The following is a 23,134-nucleotide window of genomic DNA, read 5'->3' as shown; positions in this document are numbered from 1 at the left end:
AGTAACATGCTGAAGATAAGGAATGGGAGGAGAATGAGACAGATGACAAACAGTCTGGTGATGACCTGGGGGATGGTGAAGAAGACAGTCCAGAAAGCTGAGCCAGTTTGTGAGGAAACAAGAACCCAGAGAATACCTGAGCGTGTTTTTCTTGCCATGCTAGCAGTCATCAGTTGTGTGTCTGCAGATGCGGAATGAAAAGCCTTAAAAGGACTCCAGCCCTGCAGACAGCATACACTTTTCAAGATTTATTAAGAAAACAAAAAGGGGGAAATGCCGGAGGCTAAATTTAGCCAACAGCAGTTAGCATATTAATGCAAAAAGAAAACATTGGAAGGCCAATAGACTTTGATATTCAGCAGGGCTTAAAATCAGCATAATATTGCCTTGCTGTGGGCTCAATGGCTCAAGGCAATTCCCTAACCTAATAATCCTTTTACTGTTTACCAAACTTTACCTTTGATATGCTTGTATGCATTGCTAAAGGGAAATTGTGTATTCAAGTAAATAAAAGGTGGACCAGGCCAGAAAGTCAGTGTGCCTCTTCAATAAAGTGGCTCCACCTGGCCTCCAATGCTTTCTAAATTCATATTTTTTGTATAGCATTTTCATTTGTGCATTGGCCCCTCCTTCAGATCCTGAACCCTAGCCATGTAGGTCGAAGCAAAGAGGATCCCACAGTGTGAGGTCACCAGGACCTGACAACTCTCCAAGGTGGGAGGCACCCAGAGCCTTGAGGCTCACAGGGCCTAGGAGCTATTACATGCGTTTCACGTCAGCCCTTTCCGTGTCCTAAGTGACCTTGAAAGTTGTTTCAAAACACGACACTGGAAGAATGAACAGTGTGATTTATTTGGCTCTAGTACACGTGCAAATAATTTGTACATTTAACAGGGAACTGCTGCATCCAGACAGCAAGCTGGAGCTCAAAGCAGAGGACGTGTCCTCTCCCACGGCCCCACAGAAACAAAACCTTTCTCCGCGAGTTACCGTTCACCGCTGACCCGCCCAGTATCTAGTCCCCTCCCTTCCCGATCATCAGCTTTCAGTAGAATGACAAGGAGCCAGAGCTTAAGACGGGCCATGAGCCAACAGCACCTGCCGTGGGTCCACGGAACCTAAAAGGAAAGCATTCCTCCAGGCAAGCGAGAGACAGCAGAGGGCAGGGGTCGGAGGCCTAGCCCTGGTCCGTCTCCAGAAGGGGTTCGGGTGGTTCAGGATGGTGCTGGAGTCCGCGCTGCGGGCACTCACCCCTGCTCCATTAGAACCAAGGCACTTGTGCAACCCTCAGGGAAGATGCCTGAGTGACGAGAGTGACGCTGAGCCAGGCGTGGACCCACGCGACGCGTCTGGGACGCACTGATGCCGTGCGAGGCCTCCACCGGTCTCAGGGGCTCAGCCTGGCACGTGCACGGGGTTCAGAGCCGGCTTTCAGAAAACAGACTCCACGTCACCCATCTCCACACACACAGTCTTCAGCTGTGAATAATACTCAATGGTGACCCGGCCGTTCTCTCTGCCAAACCCTGCAAGGAAGACAAGGGGGGACGATGAGCCCTCACGGCAGGTCTGAAAGGTCACAGTGACCGTCGGAGACAGGCATGCCCTCAGGCCTGGGAGGAACACGGAAGCAGCACGTTATGAGAGAAAGCCCTCCCCTGGGAACACCAGCTGCGAGTGAGCGTGGGGAGTGGCCTGGCCAGCAAGGCCGAGACCCTGCCCGCAGCCGGGGACCAGGCTCCATGCGGAAGGGCAGCGTCCCCTGCTTGGCCTCTCCTGTCGCCCTGCCCCAGACTTAGGGAGGCTCGCCTCCTAAGGGCAAGGCCCAGTCCCCAAAAATGCACGTCTCCAGGGGGCACCATTCAGAGGTGACAGAGGCCCGGCCAGGCCCTCTGCTAATCCTGAGCAGAGCTGGCCATCCTCCATCTCTCCCTCATCTCGTGGGCATGCCTGTGCCACGTGTCCATGGGCACCAAAGCCACAGATGGGAAGGGAACGGTGGCCTCGGAGGACCCGTGAGGCGGAGCCGCAGGTCACAAACCCACTTCCCCGGCACCGACGGTTACACAGTGACAAACAGCCCCTTCCTGGCTCTGCACTTGGCCTGTGTGTCCGCTTGGCTGGTCCCCCGAGGACGGGGATGACCACTGGACTGTGATTAGGGAACGCCAGGGAGAGACCAAATCAAACTGTCAGATTAACACGCACCGCTTCATCAGCACACACCCAGGTGGTGGCCATAAACATGGCGCTCACGGCCGGGAGGTCTCCCCACATGACAGACCTTCCCGAGATGCACCTCAGCCGGCAACAGGCACCCCCGACCCTGAGCGGTGACGATGCCGACGGGCTGGGAGCCTGGCCGACAAGGACTGATGACGACCGTCCCCCTCCCCCCCCTCCCGGAGACCCGGTGGCCTGCCCACCCCAGCTCTCACCGGACTTCTTATAGCCGCCGAAGGGCAGCTCCACGGGGCTGACGTTGTAGTTGTTGATGAAGCACACGCCGGCCTGCAGCTCGGCCACCACGCGGTGAGCGCGCTGGAGGTCCCTGCAGGGAAGACATGGCTTAACCTGGAGCCTCACCGTCACACACAGACGCTCACCACCGCTCACAGCAGCCACAAGTACAGGCACCACATGCCCGCCAACGTGACACGGTGCGGCAGAGACCGCACGGGCAATTCCTGGGGAGTGAGGAGGGCAGGGCCGACGCCTGCTACAGCACGGAGACCCGTGAAAACATGATGTCAGTGAAAGCTGAAGGCGTGTGGTCCCGTGTACAGAAAACATTCAGAGCAAACCAGTCCGGAGACAGGAAGGAGACCTGCCGGGGCTGGGGGCGGGGACAGTAAGCTCGCCTCACTGTCCTGAGCTGATGGAAATGTCCCGACATTAGGCTATGGTGACGCGCACAGCTCTGTGAATGCACTGAGAGCCACTCAGGGGTGCACTTTATGTGGGTGAGCTGTTCAGCCCGTGAGTGGCCCCGATCGAGCTGTCAAAGGTAAAGGTGTAGGCAGCAAGACAGCCCCTCGATGCAGTCACAGCGCAGCTGCTCACAGCCGCCGTCAGGACGGGACGCTGCTCGATATGCCGCCCCAGTGGGGGTCCCGGTCACTGCCCTTTGTCCACACCCACAGAGGACGCCGCCACCGAGAGGGAGCCCCAAGGTAAACTGTGGGCTTGGGGTGATGACACAGTCACACAGGTTCGTTATAACAAATGGATACGATATTAAGGAAGCTGTGCATGTGGGGGACGAGGCAGATGGGAAATCCTGTACCTTCTCAATATCATGGTAAACCTAAAATTACTCTGAAAACTACAGGGGTTTTTTTGGTTTGATTGTCTTGGTTTGTTTTGGTTTTGGTTAATCCTCACCCGAGGATATTTTCCCACTGATTTGTAGAGAGTGACAGGGAGGGAAAGACAGAGAGAAACACTGATGTGAGAGAAACACCTCGATTGGTTGCCTCTTGCACAAGCCCCGACCGGGGAGGAGCCTGCAATCAAGGCACGTGCCCCTGACCGGAATCGAACCCAAGACCCTTTACTCCACAGGCCACTGAGCCAAACCAGCCAGGGCTGTTACTTGTGTTGGTGGTGGTGGTTTTTGTAAATTTATTTATTGATTTTAGAGAGAGGAAGGTGGAGGGAGAGATAGAGAGAAGATCAATTTGCTGTCCCACGTATTTATGCATTCATTGGTTCATTCTTGTATGTGCCCTGCCCAGGGATTGAACCCGCAACCTTGGTGTATTGGGACCATGCTCTAGCCAGCTGAGCTACCTGGCCAGGGCTGTTGTTTTTTAAAGCAGCAGCTCCTGAACCCTTCCTCGGAGCTCAAGCAGAAGCCATTACATCAGGTCCTCAGGGAGATGTGTCTTCCTTCCCAGGTTCCGGCCACAAAGTGATAAAAAAAAAAAAAAAAATAGAACCTTGTCTATCACTAAAGAAACAGAAAAATCCCAAGTGTGATGCAGGCTTAGAAAACTGCCGAAGCCCTGGCCGGTATGACTCTGTTGGCTGGAGCATCCTCCCGTACCCCAAACGCTGCAGCTCGATTCCCGGTCAGGGCACACACCTAGGATACGGATCCAATCCTTCATCAGGGCGGATACGGAGGCAACCAATCCGTTTCACTCACACACAGATCTTGCTCTCTCCCTCTCTCCTGCTCCCGTCCCCCGTTCCTCTCTCTAAAATCAATAAAGAAGTAGCCCTAGCGGATTTGGCTCAGTGGTAGAGCACTGGCCTGTGGACTGAAGGGTCCTGGGTTCGATTCCCAGTCAGAGCACATGCCCATGGGGCATGCCCTCCCCAGTGTGGGGCACGCAGGAGGCAGCCAACCAATGACTCTCTCTCATCATTGATGTTTCTATCTCTCTCTCCCTCTGCCTTCCTCTCTGAAATCAATTAAAAAAATAAAAAAATAAAATAAAAATTTTAAAAAAGGAAAGGATGATTTCTCGTTAGAGCCCCTTTAAATAAAACAGAAAAGGGAAAAAAAAACTTCCTACAACTGCCAACAACTATGCAGTTTGCATATCATCAAGCAAAGACTGTGCTTCCCAACCACCTCTCACTCTCGCTGCGGTGGTTCAAGCTCCCACGGAAGGACATCGGTCAGGACACGGCTCCCAGCGGGTGAGCCTGGAAATACCCAAACGGGCACAAACAGAAACAGCTCCACGTGCTGCAGTGCACCCCACGCAGGCGTCGCTGCAGCCCGCACCCCGTTCCGGAGCGCGGCCCAGCGCTTACGCGCCGCAGGTTTCCCAAGTCCTGGCCGTGGACACTCAGGCTTTGGGACCCTGGGGTGAGGCCTAATACTTACTCCACAAATCAACCAAGAAGGGTGGCATTTTCACCAACCAAGTTTGCAGCTCAATTTAGCTCAGTAGCAGGGCTGTGGCCACGGAGGGCAAACTCCACAATGCTACTTGGGCGTCTTCTGACTTTACAGGAAATGCCGATGAAACGCAGTGGGCAGACCCGAGGGGGAGCCAGATCAGGCCCCATCGGAGCAGCCAGCCACCTTCCCAGAGCCGCGGGCGGCCTTCCCCACGTACCTGGTGAAGACGCCAGCGGCTAGTCCAAAAGAGGTGTTGTTGGCTCTTTCCAGAACCTCCTCCTCCGTGTCAAACGACAGAATGGACATAACGGGCCCGAAGATCTCTTCCTTCACGCAGGTCATGTCATCCCTGCAGTTACCTGCGAGCAGTGGGATAGACAGGATGCCGTGGGGAGCCGCTGCTCCGGCCCCCAAAACGTGCTCGTCCACACAGTCCACACACAGCCTGAGAAAGCGCCAGACGGCGCTCCCACGGGTGGCAACATGACAGGATGTATTCGAGCCACAGCCTCTGTGCAACTAACTCCACGTTTCATCACAAGAGACCGCTAACGCGTGACCAGCACGTACACAAGGACGGCCGTCACCACTTACAGCCGTGACAACTGGGCCACAAGCCGCCGTCCAGGCAGAGGAGAGGACCCGTGAACCAGGCACATCCCGGGACCAACGGCTCTCAGCTTCTCAAAGTGACATTTTCTAAAAGAATTGACTAAGTGAATGCTCATGAAAGGACATTCACTGATGCCCGGCCACTGTGGCTCAGTGGTTGAGCATCAACCCATGAACCAGGAGGTCACAGTTCGATTCCCAGTCAGGGCACATGTCCGGATTTTGGGCTCAATCCCCAGTGGGGGTGGGAGGGGAGTGCAGGAGGTAGCTTGATCAATGATTCTCTCTCATCATTGATGTTTCTCTCTCTCCCTCTGAAATCAATTAAAAAAACATTAAAAATAGCCCTGACCGGTTTGGCTCAGTGGATAGAGCATTGGCCTGCAGACTCAAGGGTCCCGGGTTCGATTCTGAACAGGGGCATGTACCCTGGTTGCGGGCACATACCCAGTGGGGAGTGTGCAGGAGGCAGCTGATCGATGTTTCTCTCTCATCGATGTTTCTAACTCTCTATCTCTCTCCCTTTCTCTCTGTGAAAAATTAATAAAATATATTTTTTTAAAAAGAAAAATAAACACCAATCACTGAAAAAGATACAAATGTTAAGGGGACTGCCCCAATTTCTGTTAAATGTTACATATATGATTGATGTCTTTTATACCTTCCCACATTTTCTTAATGACTCTGTGACAGAATTAGATACAAAAAAGGAAGTTCCACTATAAAAACATAACCTTAGAAATAACCAATGGGGTGTTCACTTGATATGAAAATGTACTTAAGTTCCCATAAGAGGCCAATTCTTTTTTCATTTTTAAAAATCTTTTTGTTGATTTTTAGAGAGAGAGGAAGGGAGAGAGAGATAGAAACATCAATGATAAGAGAGAATCATTGATTGGCTGCCTCCTGCACACCCCCAAGTGGGGACTGAGCCTGCAACCCAGGCATGTGCCCTGACCGGGAATCAAACCTCTAGGTTCCTAGGTCAAAGCTCAACCACTGAGCCACACTGGCTGTGCAAGAGGCCAATTCTTTAAAATGATGTAATTCACACTTGACATTTCACAACATGCATCTGTAGAGAATCACATCTATTTACATGTCGAATACTGAGCCTGGTGATTCTGGAGAGAGCGGTGCCGCCTGCCCTGTCCCTGAGGCCAGACACCCGACACAGCGGTCACGGCACGAAGGGAGACGTGTGCCTAAGGCCGAGTTATGATGTGAGCAGCGTGGAGGCCAGAGAACCTCCTGCCAACACCAGCTCGGTAGGAGCCAAAGCCTACAACCAGCTGTTCACACGTCTACAAAGATGACGCGTCTACGTCTCTTAAGATGTGGATTAGAGCTCTGAATACTTAGGGATTAAATCATCTTTGGGGGGTGCTTAAGCATGACTTACTACGTCCTAACTCTCTGAAAACTAGTCATCCACATGTAGTTTTTAGGGAAACCATTAGCCAAAATGCTACTACTCAACAGTCCCAGAAGACGTTTTTGATCTCACGCGGCTCCGTGTGCGGCGGGCTCTGGGTTCAGTCGGAAGAGAGGACAGATAAGGAGCAGCTGACATTCCAGAAAAGGAAAGGCTCCCCCGAAACGTGACTCCCTCGCCTTTAGGCCCCAATTTAAGTAGATGAAAAATTAAGATCTGTGATACTCAGCCCTGGCTGGTGTTGCTCAGTGGTTAAAGCATCGGGCCGTGCACCAAAGGGTCATGTGTTCGATTCCCAGTCAAGGGCATGTAACTGGGCTGTAGGTTCAATCCCCAGTTGGGCAGGGCATGTGTGGGAGGCAGCGGACGGATGTCTCTCTCACATCTATCCCTCCCTCCCCCTCACTCTCTCTTTAAAAAAAAAATTTAATGGAAAAATATCCTCAGGTGAGGATTAAATAAATACATAAAATCTGCAATACTCAGCAATGCACAAAGCATAACAGAAACCACCGTCAGCCCCAGCATCCAGAGAAGCCGCTGTGACACTATGGGGTGACCCTGCTCCTCCCTGTTCCATGCACATTCGGGTCTTGAATGGGTTTGGGACCAACTGTATGTTTTATCTAAAAGGTACCACTGTTCCTGTTCACTCAGCAGCCACCGGCGAGTCCCCGGGCGGACGTCAGGCCGCAGCTCTGAGACTCGGACCTTCCTGGGCGAGGGCCCAGGTGAGTGCGCGGAACAGGTGGTGAACCTGAGACGGCCTCGACCCGGGGGACAAAAACCCGCCGCGTCTCCCTCAGGACAAGGTGCAGGGGTCACACAGCAGCTCCAGCCCGCACGTGGCTTTTCAAAGCTCCCGGGGACACGCACACGGGCCCTCCGAGCGGGAGCGGCACGAGAAGGACAGCGACCTCCAGGGCAGGGTCACCCAGAGCGAGGACGGAGGTCACTGGCCGAGGGAGGAGGATAACTTATACCTGACTGTCCAGACCAGGAGGCTTTTAGATTGAAAGGAGGTGCTAAGAATTCTTAAAAGACAACTTTTATAAATGCTACCTTGTTGTCTGATAAATGTGGGAGGGAAACCATTAGCCAAAATGTTACTATATTGGTTTTACTATATTGATGCCGAATAGTTCAAAGCAAGATGCATTCCTGACGGCCTGTCCTGACAAACGAAATTCAGTACTTTTTATCAGTGTGCACGTTCCTCTCTTGAGCTCCGCTCCTGGAACAACCGGAGAGACCAGAGAGTCCCGGTGACTGAGTACACCTGCTCGCCCGGGGCGGGCGCAGGGGCCTGGGCGGTAACGGAGAACTCCCACTTCCGAAACCTGAGTGGCGGGGACTCACATTTGCCGCCCTCGCTTGCCGCCACGCACGTGCTGTATAGAAGCTCTCTGCTACCTGCTATTTCATTCAAACTGTTTAAAAGCAAACAAGAAGAGGACATACTCAACACACAAGGTCTCATGAAATAGCCATCCTTCAGCTTGGGATCTTCGGGTACGTACAGGTCTCCCCCACACAACACCTTAGCCCCCTGCCGAAAAGGAAAACAGAATGCATACTTTCCGTTAAACATGCGACCCCCACGTGCAGTCCTAGACAAACGGACTTAGTTACTCCATCGCAAGGACAAAGCAGGACCCTGGCCCAGACCCCGAGAGCTACAGGAGGGGGGGCCCTGCGCCTGGTGGCGGGAGGAACCGCCCTCCCCTCGCCCCGCCGGTCCCCGGCCCGGCTCCCCGCCCCTTTCCTCACCTGCTCCTTGGCCACTTTCACAAACCCAAGGACTCGCTCCAGGTGTGGTCGGTTGATGAGGGGGCCCATCCTGGTACCTTCCAGAAGGGGGTCTCCAATTTTTATCCTCTTGGTCTGTTGCACCACTTGCTCTGTGAATTTATCAAGAATTTCCTTTTGCACAAACACTCTTGTGCCATTACAGCAAACCTGAAAAAGAAAGAAAAATTGATCAGCATGCAAAGAAGAAAAAAGGAAAAGGGGGAAAAATCCCATAGGTTTAAGCTTAAAAAGAACACACTACACCTTTGTGAAGGTTCGTTCCATTTGTAAAAGCTCCCCGTACTAACGAGGATCCACGTGTAACTGGACACATCACACCTGCAGCACAAACTGTTTGACTCTGAGGTAACTGACATCTTCTGGTGTTGGTTTAAATTTTCTTAAGGCCGTTAACAGACCCTAGGACCCCAGACCCTCTCCTGTTTGCTCACATCAGCTGCTCGATTTGGCTGCATATTTAAGAGTAACAGGTAAGAATGGGAGGGGACAGTAAAAACAGTTAAGAACCAGGGCTCAAGCCTAATAAAAACCCAGAGCGTTTCAGAGTCAGTGTTTTCTCCAGAATCACAAATAACGAGTATCCAGACTCTCCCATAGACGTGAACGTCAAGACTGCTCAGCTGCTACCAGCGCACAGGGATTATGGAGGACAAACACGTGGAGAAGAGCCAGTTCCACGGGTGAGGCGGAGGGACCCCGGGATGTTAGAGGGGAAAGCAAAGCGCAAGGAAGTGCCTCTGAGATGCCAACTTCTATGCCTGCCCAGGACAGAAGGGGGTAAGAAGCCCACCAGCACCTTTCACTTGTGGAAAAGGAACACAGGAAGGAAAACGCGGAAACAGGTGGGCCTGTGGCCCCCCCGGGGGGAGGGGAGGAGGGGAGGGGGGCTGAGGGGGAGTAGGAGGGGACCAGGTGGGAGCAATGGGGACACCAACACTGTGTGTGGCTTCTGTAAAATCCTGCCATGTAGAACCATTAGCATGTCCCCTAATCACAATAAACAACTTTAACACCAGCAAGAAGAGGGGGAATAAACCTCAAATGAAATAAGACAGAAGTTGTGAATTGTTACTTAAAATGAGTATCACAGCCACAATGTGGGCAGCGAGAAGGAAGAGCCGCCCAATCAACTCCCAGCTTTAACTGTGCCCTCAGGCTCCAGACAAGAGCTGTGAACAATATGAACTCCGGCTGGAAGACTTACCTTTCCCAAACCTGGAAGAACTGCAAAGGTATTACACAGACTGTGGGGGATGGACGCCCAACCTCTGCCAGAGGAGAGCTATACGCACGGAAGGGTGGAGGCGAACACAGCCCTGCGGTATTGGAATGACTGGAAATGTGTGTATGAACTTGTGGTCATTAACACAGATACATGCAGAAATACGTGTGCATGCATGTGTGTGCACACGTATGTGCGTGCTGCATAAAAGTACACACACAGATGCCAACATCTAGTCCCAGCTCCGGCCTCCGGGAGGGTCTGGAGGCAGTGGCAGTAAGGAGTCCGCCTGGCACCCAGACCTTGGTTTCTAAAGTCCATTTACCACTGAACGGGCCCCGGGCCCCGGAGCAAGGCTGCTGCAGAGCTCGGCCAGGGGAAGAGCGCGTGCCCAGAGCACCTGCTGTGCCAGGAGGTCAAGTGCTCAGACCATGAAGACGTATCAAAAGGTCAGGAGAGGGGTCCCGCCCTGGCCGGTTTGGCTCAGTGGATAGAGCGTGGGCCTGCGGACTCAAGGGTCCCGGGTTCGATTCTGATCAAGGGCATGTACCTTGGTTGCGGACACATGCCCAGTAGGGAGTGTGCAGGAGGCAGCTGATCGATGTTTCTAACTGTCTCTCTCTCTCTCTCTCCTCTCTGTAAAAAATCAATATATTTTAAAAAATAAAAAAGAGAGGGGTCCCACCTGCTGAGTCGCAATCATTTGAGCATCAGAATAAATACTGGGTGGTAACGCACAGAAGGACGCGGGATGCGTGGGTCATGCTGACAGAGATGAATGAATGGAGAACAGGGCCAGGGAAGCTCTTTCTCCCAGCAGAAAGTGAGCTTCAAGATGTAGGGCTTCCCGGCCGGCGTGGCTCAGGGGTTGAGCGTCGACCTATGAACTAGGAGGTCGCGGTTCCATTGCCAGTCCGGGCACGTGCCCAGGTTGCAGGCTTGATCCCCAGTGTGGGGCGTGCAGGAGGCAGCCAATCCATGACTCTCTGTTATCATTGATGTTTCTCTCTCTCTCTCCCTCTCCCTTAAATCAATGAAAACATATAAAAATTGTTTTAAATGAATATAATGAAATGTGGACATTTGAGGAGCCTGGCTCAAAGGAACATGTGAATTCTTTGTACTGTGTACAACTCTCCTCTAAGTCTGAAACTCTTTCCTAATAAAAAGCCTCTTTAAAACATGCTGCTCGCTGCCGGCGTGGGGACTTGCAGCCGCTCCCGGGGCAGGCACGCACCTCGCCTTGCGTGAGGAAGTTGGCCATCAGCGCCCCCTTCACCGCGTTCTCCAGGTTGCAGTCTGCGAAGATGATCAGGGGAGACTTGCCTCCAAGTTCCAAGGTGACAGGTTTGATTCCTTTCGCCGCCATCTCCATGATCTTGGGGAACAGGAAGGACCCCCGTCAGAGGTCTAACAAGGGAGCCGCACGCCGGGTGACAGACCCCGACCTCCAAAGGCAGCGGGCTCTGCAGCCTCGCCCTCCGCACACGCCGCGCTCCGTCACTTAACCTTCCTCTCCGGCTCCGAGAAGCCAGAGGCGCCCCGGCATCCTCGGGAGGGGATTCACTTTACAAACCCTGTCCACGCACCGACCGCCCTGGGCAGAAACTGTGTCACTGTGACCGCTCCAGGCTGACAGCTCCGAGCGCAGACCAAGGTCACGACGATGAACGTGAAATGGACTGAGAGGCCCCTTCCCTCCCAGGTGGCGGCGGCAGTGAGGGACGTCCTCAAACTGCCCAGGTGGGCCGGGCCCCCAGGCACCGGGGCTGACGGCGCCCGTCCAAGTGCACGCCCCGTCAGACCCCCGGGGGTGACACCCACGGCCTCCCTCCCGGCACGAGCAGGCTCGGGTGGGCCGACACCCACAGCGAGATGCCACCGCGGTAACCTGACCGCGTGACCTCACCTTGGTGCCGGTGGGCACGCTCCCGGTGAAGGAGACCTTGGCCACGTCGCGGTGCCCACACAGGAGCTGGCCCGTGGCGGCGCCCCCCTGCACCACGTTGAAGAGGCCGGGCGGCGCCCCCGCCTCCGTGTAGATCTCGGCCAGCAGCAGCGCAGACACGGGCGTGAAGGGGGACGGCTTGAAGACCATGGCGTTTCCTGCGCAAGCCCAACACACAGAGGACCCAAGTGGGGGTCCCCTCAGGACAGGATCTCGCCCTCCCCCAGGCCTCGCTCGTTAACCAGACCACACCCCACGCGTGGCCGTCACCAGCTGTCCCACCCGCACCGCCTCGTCTGACACCTGCACACGGGAAGCAGCAGGCAGGCCTCGTCCCTTTCACAAGGTGAGACTGGAGAAAGGTTAATGACCCCGACGCGTCCCCAAAGCCAGGGACGCGTCTAGTTCTCCTCCGTCCCTCGGTGGACCAAGGACGCGGCGGCAACAGGCAAGCAGCTGCGCCTCCACACGCGTCCCTCCCCCTCACAGCGGTCCGCGTCTTCTTTCCCCACCGACGCCTCTGCGAATGGAGGAGGCGTCTGAGCCCGTCGGCCAGAGCTCCTGTGATGGGAGCCCTGGGTGTCATTCCTCTTCACACAAACGGAGGAGGACGTTCCTCTCTGCTTCCCTTTTTCTTAAATTTTTGTTTTTTTAAAAATCCTCACGGAGGACATTTTTTCCATTGAGTGGAAGGGAGGAAGGAGGGGAGGAGAGAAAGGGGGAAGAAGGAAAAGGGGTCGAGAGAGAGAGAAAGGGGGAGAGAGAGAGAGAGAGAGAACGAAACATCGATGTGAGAGGCACATCGACTGGCTGCCTCCCAAACATGCCCCAATCAGGGCCAGGGATCGATCCGCAACCAAAGTATGTGCCCTTGACTGGAATTCGAACCGGGACCCTCCGGTGCGCAGGCTGATTCTCTAACCACTGATCCACACCAGCCAGGCAATCATCTGCTTCTTCCGTCAGATTCCTAAGTGCTCCCCCGCTTCCCAGAGAGTCATGACCAGAAAGGAGGGAAACTTACAGGGAACACAAATCCAATCCAATCTGACAGCAAACAAGACTCTCAGGCCACAGCTCTCTTCCCTCCCCACGAGCAGAAATAAATGAGGTGAACACGAGCAGGAACAACACAGACACGATCTGTGTGCGTCATACATGCAGACTCCCTCCGGGCCGGCGGGAATGGGCACGTGCCCTCTGAGGCTCTGCATGCCCCGCATGGCCCTTCTGATGGGGAGTGTGTGTGTGAGTGTGAGTGTGAGTGTAAATATGTGAGTGTGAGTGTATGAGTGTGTGAGTATGTGTGTGTGAGTGTATATGAGTGTGCAAGTGTGAAGTGTGTGTTAGTGTGTGTGTGTGTGGGTGAGTGTGTGTGTGCGCATGTGGGTGTGAGTATGTGTGTGTGTGTGAGTGTATATGAGTGTGCAAGTGTGAAGTGTGTGTTAGTGTGTATGTGTGTGTGTGTGAGTGTGTGTGTGTGTGTGAGTGTGTGTGTGAGTGTGCACGCAGAGGTGAGGGGAGAGGCCGCACAGCGGACCCCACTCACAGTGGAGGAACAATTCTCTTACCACAAGCTAAAGCGGGGGCCGACTTCCAGGAGGCGATCTGAAAGGGGTAGTTCCAGGCTCCTATGCCCACGCACACGCCCAGCGGCTCCCGTCTGGTGTAACCGAAGGACCCGCCTGGGAGCTGGATGTGCTCGCCTAAGGGAAGACAGGAGCAGAGGAGGAGGTCTGCTGGCCCCAGGCCTCACCAACACCTGTGCCACCTGGGGCTCCACCTGCCTCCGGGCTGCAAGCAGCACACGGTGCCCCGCCTGCACTCTCCTGTCCCCTCTTGTCACCTACTCCCCCCTGCACATCCTCAACACACAGCATCCACATTCAACCCACGGTCACCCCACTTCACTCCCTCCTCTGAGGCCCTCTGCACACAGTCACCCCACTTCACTCCCTCCTCTGAGGCCCTCTGCACACAGTCACCCCACTTCACTCCCTCCTCTGAGGCCCTCTGCACACGGTCACCCCACTTCACTCCCTCCTCTGAGGCCCTCTGCACACAGTCACCCCACTTCACTCCCTCCTCTGAGGCCCTCTGCGCACCCAGCAGATGACTCAGGTGGCATGAAGTGAGGAGACCCAGGCCTGTCTTACCCCGAAATCTTTGCACTTCACCTCGGCTCTGCCCTCTCCCTCCCGCAGCTGATGGAGGAAGGCCGGCCGGGGAGGGCTTACCGGCCATGGACCCCGCCAAGCCCGCGTAGTACTCCAGGCACTGCCAGGAGGTGTCGATGTCCAAGCGGGCCTCCAAGATGGACTTGCCATTGTTGATGGTCTCCACGGTGGCGATTTCCTCCTTCCGCTCCTGTGGGCAGTAGAGACTAGATTTAAGACACATTACCATTCTCCACAGCAGTCAACACCCAGACAAAATACATGGCCCAGGTTGGAAAAATAAAAACATCTTCTTTTTGTAATGTTATATTTATTCAGGTTTCACAGACACAACCACTCCAATTTTTTTTAACGTTTTTATTGATTTTAGAGCACGAGGGAGAGGGAGAGACAGAAACATCAATGAGAGAGAAACATCGATCGCTGTCTCCTACATGCCCCCTACTGGGGATTGAGCCCAAAACCTGGGCCTGGGCCCTGACCGGGAATCAAACTGGTGACATCTGGTGGACGGGACTGAGCCACACTGGCCAGGGTGAAACAACTTTTATTTAAATGAAAAGAAAAGGAATGGCAGTCTGACACTGGGAAGAGAGAGAAAAGCTTATTGCTGAGCCCCAGCCAGTTTGGCTCAGTGGATAGAGCATCAGCCCGAGGACTGAGGGTCCCGGGTTCGATTCCGGTCAAGGGCAGGTGCCTTGGTTGCAGGCTTGATCCCCAGCCCCGGTCAGAGCGTGTGTGGAAGGCAACCAATCGATGTGTCTCTCTCACATCTATGTTTCTCCCTGTCTCTCCCCCTCCCTCCCACTCTCTCTAAAAATCATGGAAAGATTTATCCTGATGAGGGTTAACAAAACAAAAAAAAACTTATTGCTAAACAGCAGCCCTGTGCTCCCATCCAAGACCAATACCCCACTTCAAGATCATTTAGAAAAAGAATGCTCCAAAAGTGAGTATTATATATGCATACATGTATGAATACATATGTATGTGTTTGTATGTATACAGGAGAGAACAGTCCTTAGAGAAGTTATGCAAAATAGCCAACTACATGCTTGACAGTGAAGAGGTTATAAGCACACAAGGCTTTAATGCCCCAAAAGAAATGCAGCGTTGCCCGGCCAGTGTGGCTCAGTGGTTGAGCACTGACCTATGAACCAGGAGGTCATGGTTCGATTCCTGGTCAGGGCACATGCCCGTGGTTGGGGGCTCAATCCCCAGTACGAGGCGTGCAGCAGGCAGCCTATCAATGATTCTCTCTCATCTGGAAAAAAAATTATATATAAAAAGAAGAAGAAATGCAGTGTTATTTTCTAATGCTCAGAACTCACTAATTCTCTTTTCAAACACCTTTTCCAGTTGTATCTGCAACTTAAAGATGCTGGAGATGCTCAGGGATGAATGGGGACATTTGGAAAATTACACCTAAAAAGAAAATCTGAAGAATGCCTTTCTCCCCCCAAAGATGACAGGACTGAATATGGAAGAGAAAGATACTTGCTATTATGCATCCAATTTAAAATAAACAGTAGGGTCAATATCTGTACATAAAAGATGAGTCAAACAAGTGAAAAGAAAGAGCATTGTTTTATCAAAACTGTAAGGAGCATCTGGCATGGCTGCTTTTGTAAAAGTGTAAAAAAGTTTATCTCTTTTTGAAGAGGGGAACATGTGTGAATCTATGAAATGTTCCCAGGCCATTAAGGTAAAATGAACCTGAGAAAGGTTGGAGGACTGAAGGGTCATCAGAGGAAAAAGTGAAGAGTCAAGTGCACAGAGTTAAAGAGGAGAGCCCTGGCCGGGCAGCTCAGTGGGTTGGAGCGCCGTCCCCACTATGCCAACGTTGGGGTTCGATCACAGGTCAGGGCACATACAAGAGTCAACCAATGAATGTGTAAATAAGTGGAACAAGAAATCAATGTTTCTCTCTCCACCCCCCCTCCTCTCTCTCTCTTAAAAAAATTACCAGAAAAAAAGAAAAGAGACAAGCTACAAAGCACATGTTGTAATCCAAACAAACACGGAAAAGAAACCCATCCCGGAGCCGGCACAGAGAGCCAAGATCCACACGGGAACGCCTGCGCCAAGGCTTGCTGCACACGCCCAGGTGAGCAGGTGGCGATGCTTTCCGGTTCATAAACAGTCGTAACCTAATACTGCACCAAAGTCCGCCCGCACACCACCCGGCAGGCAGCACCCTGGGGCGCGGACAGCGAGCTCTTCCGGAAGGGGAGAAGGGAGACACACCCTGATGATCCTGGCGGCCTCCAAGAGGGTCCGGCCACGCTCCAGGCCCGACTTCTGCCTCCATATTTTGAAGGCGGCCTTTGCGTCTTGAACCGCCAAATGGACCTCCTTTTCTCCGGAGCAGGTGAACGTGGCGATCACCCGGCCTAGGAGAGCAGGGGGGTCGGTGTTACTCACCTGGGCTCACATTTAAATAAGCATCATGCATTCAAACTGCCTCTTCACCATCCCCTTCTCGTCCTTAAATATGGCTTCCCTTCGCGGCCACCCCTATCTTGGGGTCACTGAACTCTGAACTCTATCTTGGGGTCACTGAACTCTGAACTCTATCTTGGGGTTCTGAACTCTATCTTGGGGTCACTGGCCACTTTAAGAATCTAGTAAAAGTTGCAGACTTCTCTGCAGAGAACTATAATCATACCACATAACTGCTGAGATCATGCCCCTTGCCCGAGCACACCCTGAACTTGCGTGAGGAACCCCTGCCCGCCTGTATTTTACTGGCGGTAACTTCCTAGCAATTACTTGGCAATGCTCCTTAACGATGCTTGAGAAGCTGAGATCTTGCAAAATCAAGGTGCAAAGTGCAGAGTCTCCCGAGTTACTAGCTGAGTTTAAATCCCCCGTCTCCGTTCTATATAAACTGCCTCCTGGTGTGAAGACTTGGTGAGCACGGCCAATAAACAGCAATGCCAGCAAGAGATCCCAAAACGCAAGGGAGGGTCTTCCCCTCAAAGGTCACAAACCAGAAAAGCCAGCCCCTCCCTTTCCTCCCCCGACCCTACTCCTATCCCCGTTCTGGGCACAACAGGCTCCCTTCCGCCGGGCCCGGGGCGGTCACTGCCCACGGGGGTTGTGATCAGGGAGGCAGGCTCCCTCCCTCCCCGGGAAGGCGGGGGGGGGGGGGGGGGGGGCAGCGCTTTTCCTGGGGTTCGCTCACAAACAGCCAGTGGTAGAGGCCGCAGTGCAGACGTTAACAGAACGCGCCGTGTGTCCTCTGTGTGTCAATCTCGGGGGGCGGGGGAGGCCGCAGAGGGGGGCAGAGGCGCTCCCCCGGCGGGAGGGTGTCACCCCCGCCCGGCCCGCTGGGTGGCCCCGTGCGGTCGCGGGCCAAGTTCCTGTGCGCTGCAGGCCTCTCTGTTCGCACAAACGTTACCTTTTCCCCCAGAAAACCCACAGAACCAGCACCCACCGGCCCGACACCCCCCGCGGCCCCCGGCGCGGCGCTGGGCACGTGCAGCCCGGGGCCGGGCGGTCCCCTCCCCGGCCACTCGCAGCGACACCGAACTGCGGGGCCCGGGCCCGGGGCGCCCACGGCGTCACCGGGCCTCCTCCCGCTCGCCCCCCCGGACACCCCGCGTCCCCCCGGCCCCCCGCGCCCGGGCCCGGGCCCTCACCGGTGGCCGGCTCGAACGCCGACTCCGAGCCCGAGGCGTCCGCCGGCTGCACGCGGGCCCCGCCGCGGTAGTTGAGCGGCTGCGAAACCACGAAGCTGCCGGTGCTCATGGCGGCGGGAGCGGCACCCAGAGCGCGGAGCAGCGGGGGCAGCGCGGCCCGGCCGGCGCGGGGCAGCATGCGCGGGCGGCGGGCGGCGGGCGAGGGTGCGGGCGGCGCGGATGCCGGTGCGGGTGCGGGTTTGGGTGCCGGTGCCGGCCCGGGCCAAGGCGGGGCCTCACGCGTGGGACGGGCCCACGGGAGGGGCGGGCCTGCGGTGGGCGGGGCCCGGACGGGACGGGAGGGACCTGAGCTCAGGAATCTCCTGGAGAGGGCGGGGCCTTCCGCGGGGGGAGGGCGGGGGTTGTCTGCGGGACTATTAGGGGCCCTCGCTTAGCCGGAAGTTTGGGGTGAGCCTACACGCGTTCTCTCTCTCTTTCTCCCCCTTCCTCCCCCTTCTTCTTTCTCTCTCTCCCTTCCCTCCCCCTCCTCCTCCTTTTTTTAAAAAAATACATTTTATTGATTTTTTTACAGAGAGGAAGGGAGAGGGATAGAGAGTTAGAAACATCATGAGAGAGAAACATCGATCAGCTGCCTCCTGCACACCTCCTGAAGCATGGTAGCAACCATGCTTGGGTAAAAATTGCTGTTTAATATTTTAACCCTGCTGTTTGTACTTATTTGCTTGCTAAAACAATAGAAAAGTTATTTTGATTTTCTGAACTTATGTATGCTATCCCAATCGATTGAATACTCCATGGATGGTGGGTTGAATATCCCATTGATTGTGATCTTACTGGTTATCGAAGCACATTCTTCTGTACCTGGGAACCAGGACAGCTCAATTCCCCTAAATTGTCTCAGTAGCTACAGATAATGCATTCTGGTTGACTCAGTGGTCCCGGAACCTGGACAGCACAATTATTCTAAATTGCCTCAGTGGCCCCAGATAATGTGTTTCTGTTGATTCAGTGATCCGTAGACCCAAAACTATACTTAAGCTTTATAGATAACTAACTTGCTCAATTTTGCTTCTGTAACTGCTTTGTGCAAACCAGGTTCCTCATTCCAAACCCAAAGATGTGATCGATACCTTTGTGATATTCTGCCAATATAAGCCAGATGTGGCGAGCTTTTCGGGGCTGCGAGATCTGGAGCTCTTTTGCCCCTCCTATGCCCCTGGACTTTAATAAATGACTCCATAATTCGACTTCTTGAGGCGTCCTTTGTGAGACTCGGAGTGCAATACAACACTCCTACTGGAGATGTGCCCGCAACCAATATACATGCCCTTGACCGGAATCAAACCTGGGACCCCTCAGTCCGCAGGCTGATGCTCTACCCACTGAGCCAAACCAGTTAAGGCCCTCCTCCTTTTTTAAAAAAATATTTTTGTTGATAGAAACATCAGGGAATCACCAATTGGCTGCCTCCTGCATGCCCCCTACTGGCGATCAAACCCACAACCCGGGCATGTGCCCTTGACCGTCCACAGGCCGAAGCTCTATCCACTGAGCAAACCGGCTAGGGCTTCCTCTCTCTCTCTCTCTCACTGTCTCTCTCCGAGAGGGCGGACTTCCTTCTTACAGACCAGTACCTGCTAGTACAGGAGTTTCCGGCTACTTCGCTGAAGGTCACTGCCCTGGGATCCCACTCCTGACCCTACCTCCAAAGAAAGCAGAGGGTTGGGGTGCCAGGAACATTACTTTGGGGGTTACTTCACTCTGAACCCTCCATGCCTTCATTATTGGGCAGACCAAGGGCAGAACGGTCAAGGAGGCCCACGGTGTGCAACTGCTTTGTAAATTCCAGACTGCTCTCCGCGGCACCGCACACGAAGGCCCAGGGGCGCCCGGGACGCACCGAGCAAAGGCCCTCCCAGCAGGCACCGCTCACGCCCAGGGGTCCCCTGGCGCCTCGCTGCACTCCGGGAGTCTCAGCCCGAGTCCGTGGGCACGTCCACGAACAGAAACTGGCCATGCGGACACACAGCCGTACGTCCTTTCTTCACCGGGGAGTTCAGTCGTTCCCAGGGTCCGTCCTGTCCCACCGGCACAATATTAGGGCGGTTTGCAGGGTTAGAGTAAAAGAAACGACGCTGGCTCCTTTTCCAGCGCTCTGTGCCACTCTGTGACCGCGCTCACCGCCACTGGAGTGGAAACGCAGTCCTCAAGCTCAGAACCCAGGGCCACCGCAGCCACTGCCTTTGCTGTCGGTGTCCATTGGAAAAGGAACGAAGCAACGAGGAGCTGGGACCAGCACTGCAGAGCTCGGGCGGCAGAGCAAGGGTGGTCGTGTATGTGTGTGTGTGTGTGTGTGTGTGTGTGTGTGTGTGTACAGACCACACACCTCAAATCGGGCCTGGGGAGCAATTCCTGTTAAAATCTCTGCCCCAACAAATGCCTTTTGACAAATCATGATTCCTGAAGTTTGTTTAGAAATGTGCTCATGATGTCCTTTGATGAAATTCATAGCTTATACAATGACAAACCTTCTTTCAAATAGCTATTCATCTTAACTACCTGTGCTTTTATTATTAGCACTAGAGGCCCGGTGCATGAAAATTCATGCACTGGAGGGGGGTCCCTCAGCCCGGCCTGCCCCCTCTCACAGTCTGGGAGCCCTCAGGAGCGAGAGGTGACCTGGCGATCAGGGAAAGGCGACGCCCCCATCACACCTCTGCTGCTGCCACTGCCAGCAGCACAAGACTCGGCCGGCCCTGGCTACCTGAGCCTCGGGCGGCCCTGGGCGGCTGGGCATTCCCCATCTGAGACTTGCCTGCGCCTCAGGCTGGCTCTGGGCAGCTGGGCAGCTGCCATCCGAGGTTTGCCTGTACCTCAGACCAGCCCTGGTTGGCTGGGGGACTGAGGAGACTGGGGGATTCCGGAGGCAGGTGCATGGAGCAGCCGGACCCACCTAGGGGCGGGTCTGGCTGTGCTATGCACCTGCCGCCCCAGCAGCGCTGAGGGGACTGGGCACCACCATCTTGTGGCTGTGGGCCCTGCCATCTTTGAGGATGTGACAGTCAATTAGCATATTCCCTCCTTATTGGCTGTGGGAGCCACCATCTTTGTGAAGGTGTGATGGTCAATTAGCATATTCCCTCTTTATTAGATAGGATTATTCAAACATTACTAACAAAAGCCAACATGTAGACAGAGCTTTACAGGGTGTGAAGCCCTCCCACACTTACTTTCTCCGTTAACACTTACTATGACCCTGGGAAAGAGAAGGAGACCGGCCCAGATAGCTCAGTGCACTTCTGCAAGGTTGGTTTGCCCATCGTTGGTGTAGAGGAGGAAACCAGCTCAGAAAATTGACAACACCCCCCCGACCACCACCCCTTAGAGGGAGGACCTGGGTGCAGTCCAGGTGCAGGCCCAAAGCAAGTCCCCTCACTGCAGGTCCAGATGCTGTCCTCATGAAGGCTGCCAGCAAAATTCACTCTTACTTGGGTGGTCACTTATCAAAGGGAAGGGGAGTTTTGAAACCCAGAAAGCTGGCCCGGGGGCGGGGAAGATTTGAAGGACTTTACACTTTGTGAGAGGATCCGGTTGGCAATATTCCCAAAGCAGCTGAGAAGCCACAGAGGGTGGTGCTGCCCGCTCTGCAAGTTCATGGTGAAATCCAGAGGCACAGAGGCCACAGGAACAGGAGGACCAAGGGAGCAGCAGGCCCTCAGAGGTGCGGCTGGGAGGCCGAGGTGGGGGAGAAAGAATGTGAGACGGGCAGGCGTGCAGGTGGCTCCGTCACTCCTCGTCCGGTTCCAGTGGGGAGAGCTTGGTTGCACAGCCACACCGAACTGCATCTCACAGTTACTTACCTGGAGAGCAAAGTGCAGATCTGGGGAGTCAGGTTTCTCCAGAGAAGCAGAATCAATAGCACAGAGAAAGAGGGAGGGAGAGGGAGAGAGAGGAAGAGAGAGGAAGAGAGAGAGAGAGAGAGAGAGAGAGAGAGAGAGAGAGACTGGTTCACAGGACTGTGGGCTGTGTGGCTGGCTGGAGTCCGCTGCAGGGCAGGCGGGCGGGCTGGCTGGGCGGAGACTGAGGTGAGACCTGTGCTGCAGTCTGGATGCCAGACCCCACAGGGCAGCCCGCTGGAAACCTGGCCCATGTTTCCTTGTTGCGGAATTGAGGGAAATTCCTTCTTATTGGGGAAATCTCGGTCTTTGCTTTTCAGGCCTCAACTGCTTGGATGAGGTTCCAGTCCCATTAAGGAGGGTAGCCTGCGTCTCCCAGAATCTGCTGAGTGTGAATGTTCATCACACCTAGACAATGCGGGCGTTTGACGGAACCACGCGCCACGGCCAGGCTGCCAGGAAACAAACCCGCGTCAAAGGGCCTGCTTGGGACCGGCAGTGAAGGAAGGGCCGGGACAGCGTGGGGAAGAGGAGTTGACTTCTGCCATTTTATAAAATTCTAAGTATTTGCATATATTATTTTCTTTTAAAAAACTTGTTTTTAAGAAGGGAGAGATTTTAACTGATGACTAAGTCTGAAAAGAAGAGAGGCTCTTTGAAAACTGGAGGGCGGGGCGCCGACCTGCCTCTGGGTCCTCGGGTGGGAACGCCAAGTGGGGAACAGCAGCCTCTGCTCAGGAGGGTGTGGAGCGCCTGCGGTTTCCCTCCTGAGAACGCGGGTCCCAGGGAGGGGAGGGGTACTCTGTGATAAGGGTCCCCAGGGAGGGGAGGGGTACTCTGTGATAAGGGTCCCCAGGGAGGGGAGGGGTACTCTGTGACAAATGCAGGGGCAGCAAAGTCTCAGCAAAGGACAGGGCCGCAGCCCCGGCCCGTTTGCTGGTTCGATTCCTGGTCAGAGCATGTGCCGGTTTCCAAGCTCCATCCCCAGCAGGGGGCGTGCAGGAGGCAGCCTATCTATGTTTCTCTGTCTCTGTCTCTCTCAAAATCAAATTTTAAAAAACCTTTTTAAAAATCAAGAAAGAACGTACTGCTTTTGAGACCCCGCTGCGCCTGCGCGTGTTGCTGGGAGTCAGGCTGCAGCGCCAGAGCACGTGTGTGCGCAGAACTGCGGCCCAGGCTCCCTGCTGGCGGCCCTTCTGACCCCAAGCAGCACTGCAGCGCACACTGCCCAGGTCGGGTTTTCTGGGGGGTTTGACTGACCCAGCCCTTAAGCGGAGGTCGAAATGCTCTATGGAGACATCGGGGATCCTGTGGGCTCTGCTACCGAGTACTCCCACATTTCCTGTGCTTGCCCTGTAAATCCCGCCTCTCCAGTAGTGAGACAGACATGCACCCTAAGTTAATCGGGGTGTGGGTGGTGGTAGAGAAATAGGAGAAATGGGCTGTGGCCTTGAGCAGTTTAAGGGCGTGGTGTACTTGACAGGAACTGGCTTCGTCTTGATGTGTAAGAATTTAATCTGGGAGAAACCA

At 54.5% G+C, this 23,134-nt stretch overlaps 1 protein-coding gene and 1 non-coding gene across 2 annotated transcripts; one reads left to right on the top strand and one right to left on the bottom strand.

Annotated features, from left to right (window-relative positions):
- Nucleotides 1-830: 830 nt before the first annotated feature.
- Nucleotides 831-17,988, bottom strand: ALDH9A1 (aldehyde dehydrogenase 9 family member A1). Its single transcript, XM_054711760.1, has 11 exons — nt 17,709-17,988; nt 16,312-16,457; nt 14,125-14,254; nt 13,459-13,593; nt 11,849-12,045; nt 11,177-11,317; nt 8,676-8,864; nt 8,367-8,454; nt 5,076-5,217; nt 2,439-2,551; nt 831-1,526 (listed from the first exon to the last, which is right to left on the bottom strand). The coding sequence occupies exons 1-11, from the start codon at nt 17,884-17,886 to the stop codon at nt 1,432-1,434; spliced, it is 1,554 nt and encodes a 517-aa protein (XP_054567735.1). The 5' UTR covers nt 17,887-17,988; the 3' UTR covers nt 831-1,431.
- A 4,700-nt stretch (nt 17,989-22,688) lies between these two features.
- On the top strand, nt 22,689-22,819 carry LOC114226927 (small nucleolar RNA SNORA76). The gene has a single exon (XR_003613039.2). It is a non-coding gene; the product is annotated as a small nucleolar RNA SNORA76 (small nucleolar RNA).
- Nucleotides 22,820-23,134: the final 315 nt, after the last annotated feature.

This window comes from Eptesicus fuscus, chromosome 22 (assembly GCF_027574615.1).
Source record: "Eptesicus fuscus isolate TK198812 chromosome 22, DD_ASM_mEF_20220401, whole genome shotgun sequence".
In the NCBI taxonomy this organism is placed as follows: domain Eukaryota; kingdom Metazoa; phylum Chordata; class Mammalia; order Chiroptera; family Vespertilionidae; genus Eptesicus; species Eptesicus fuscus.
Note: the sequence above shows the minus strand (reverse complement) of the source record. Positions and strands in the feature narration are given on the sequence as shown.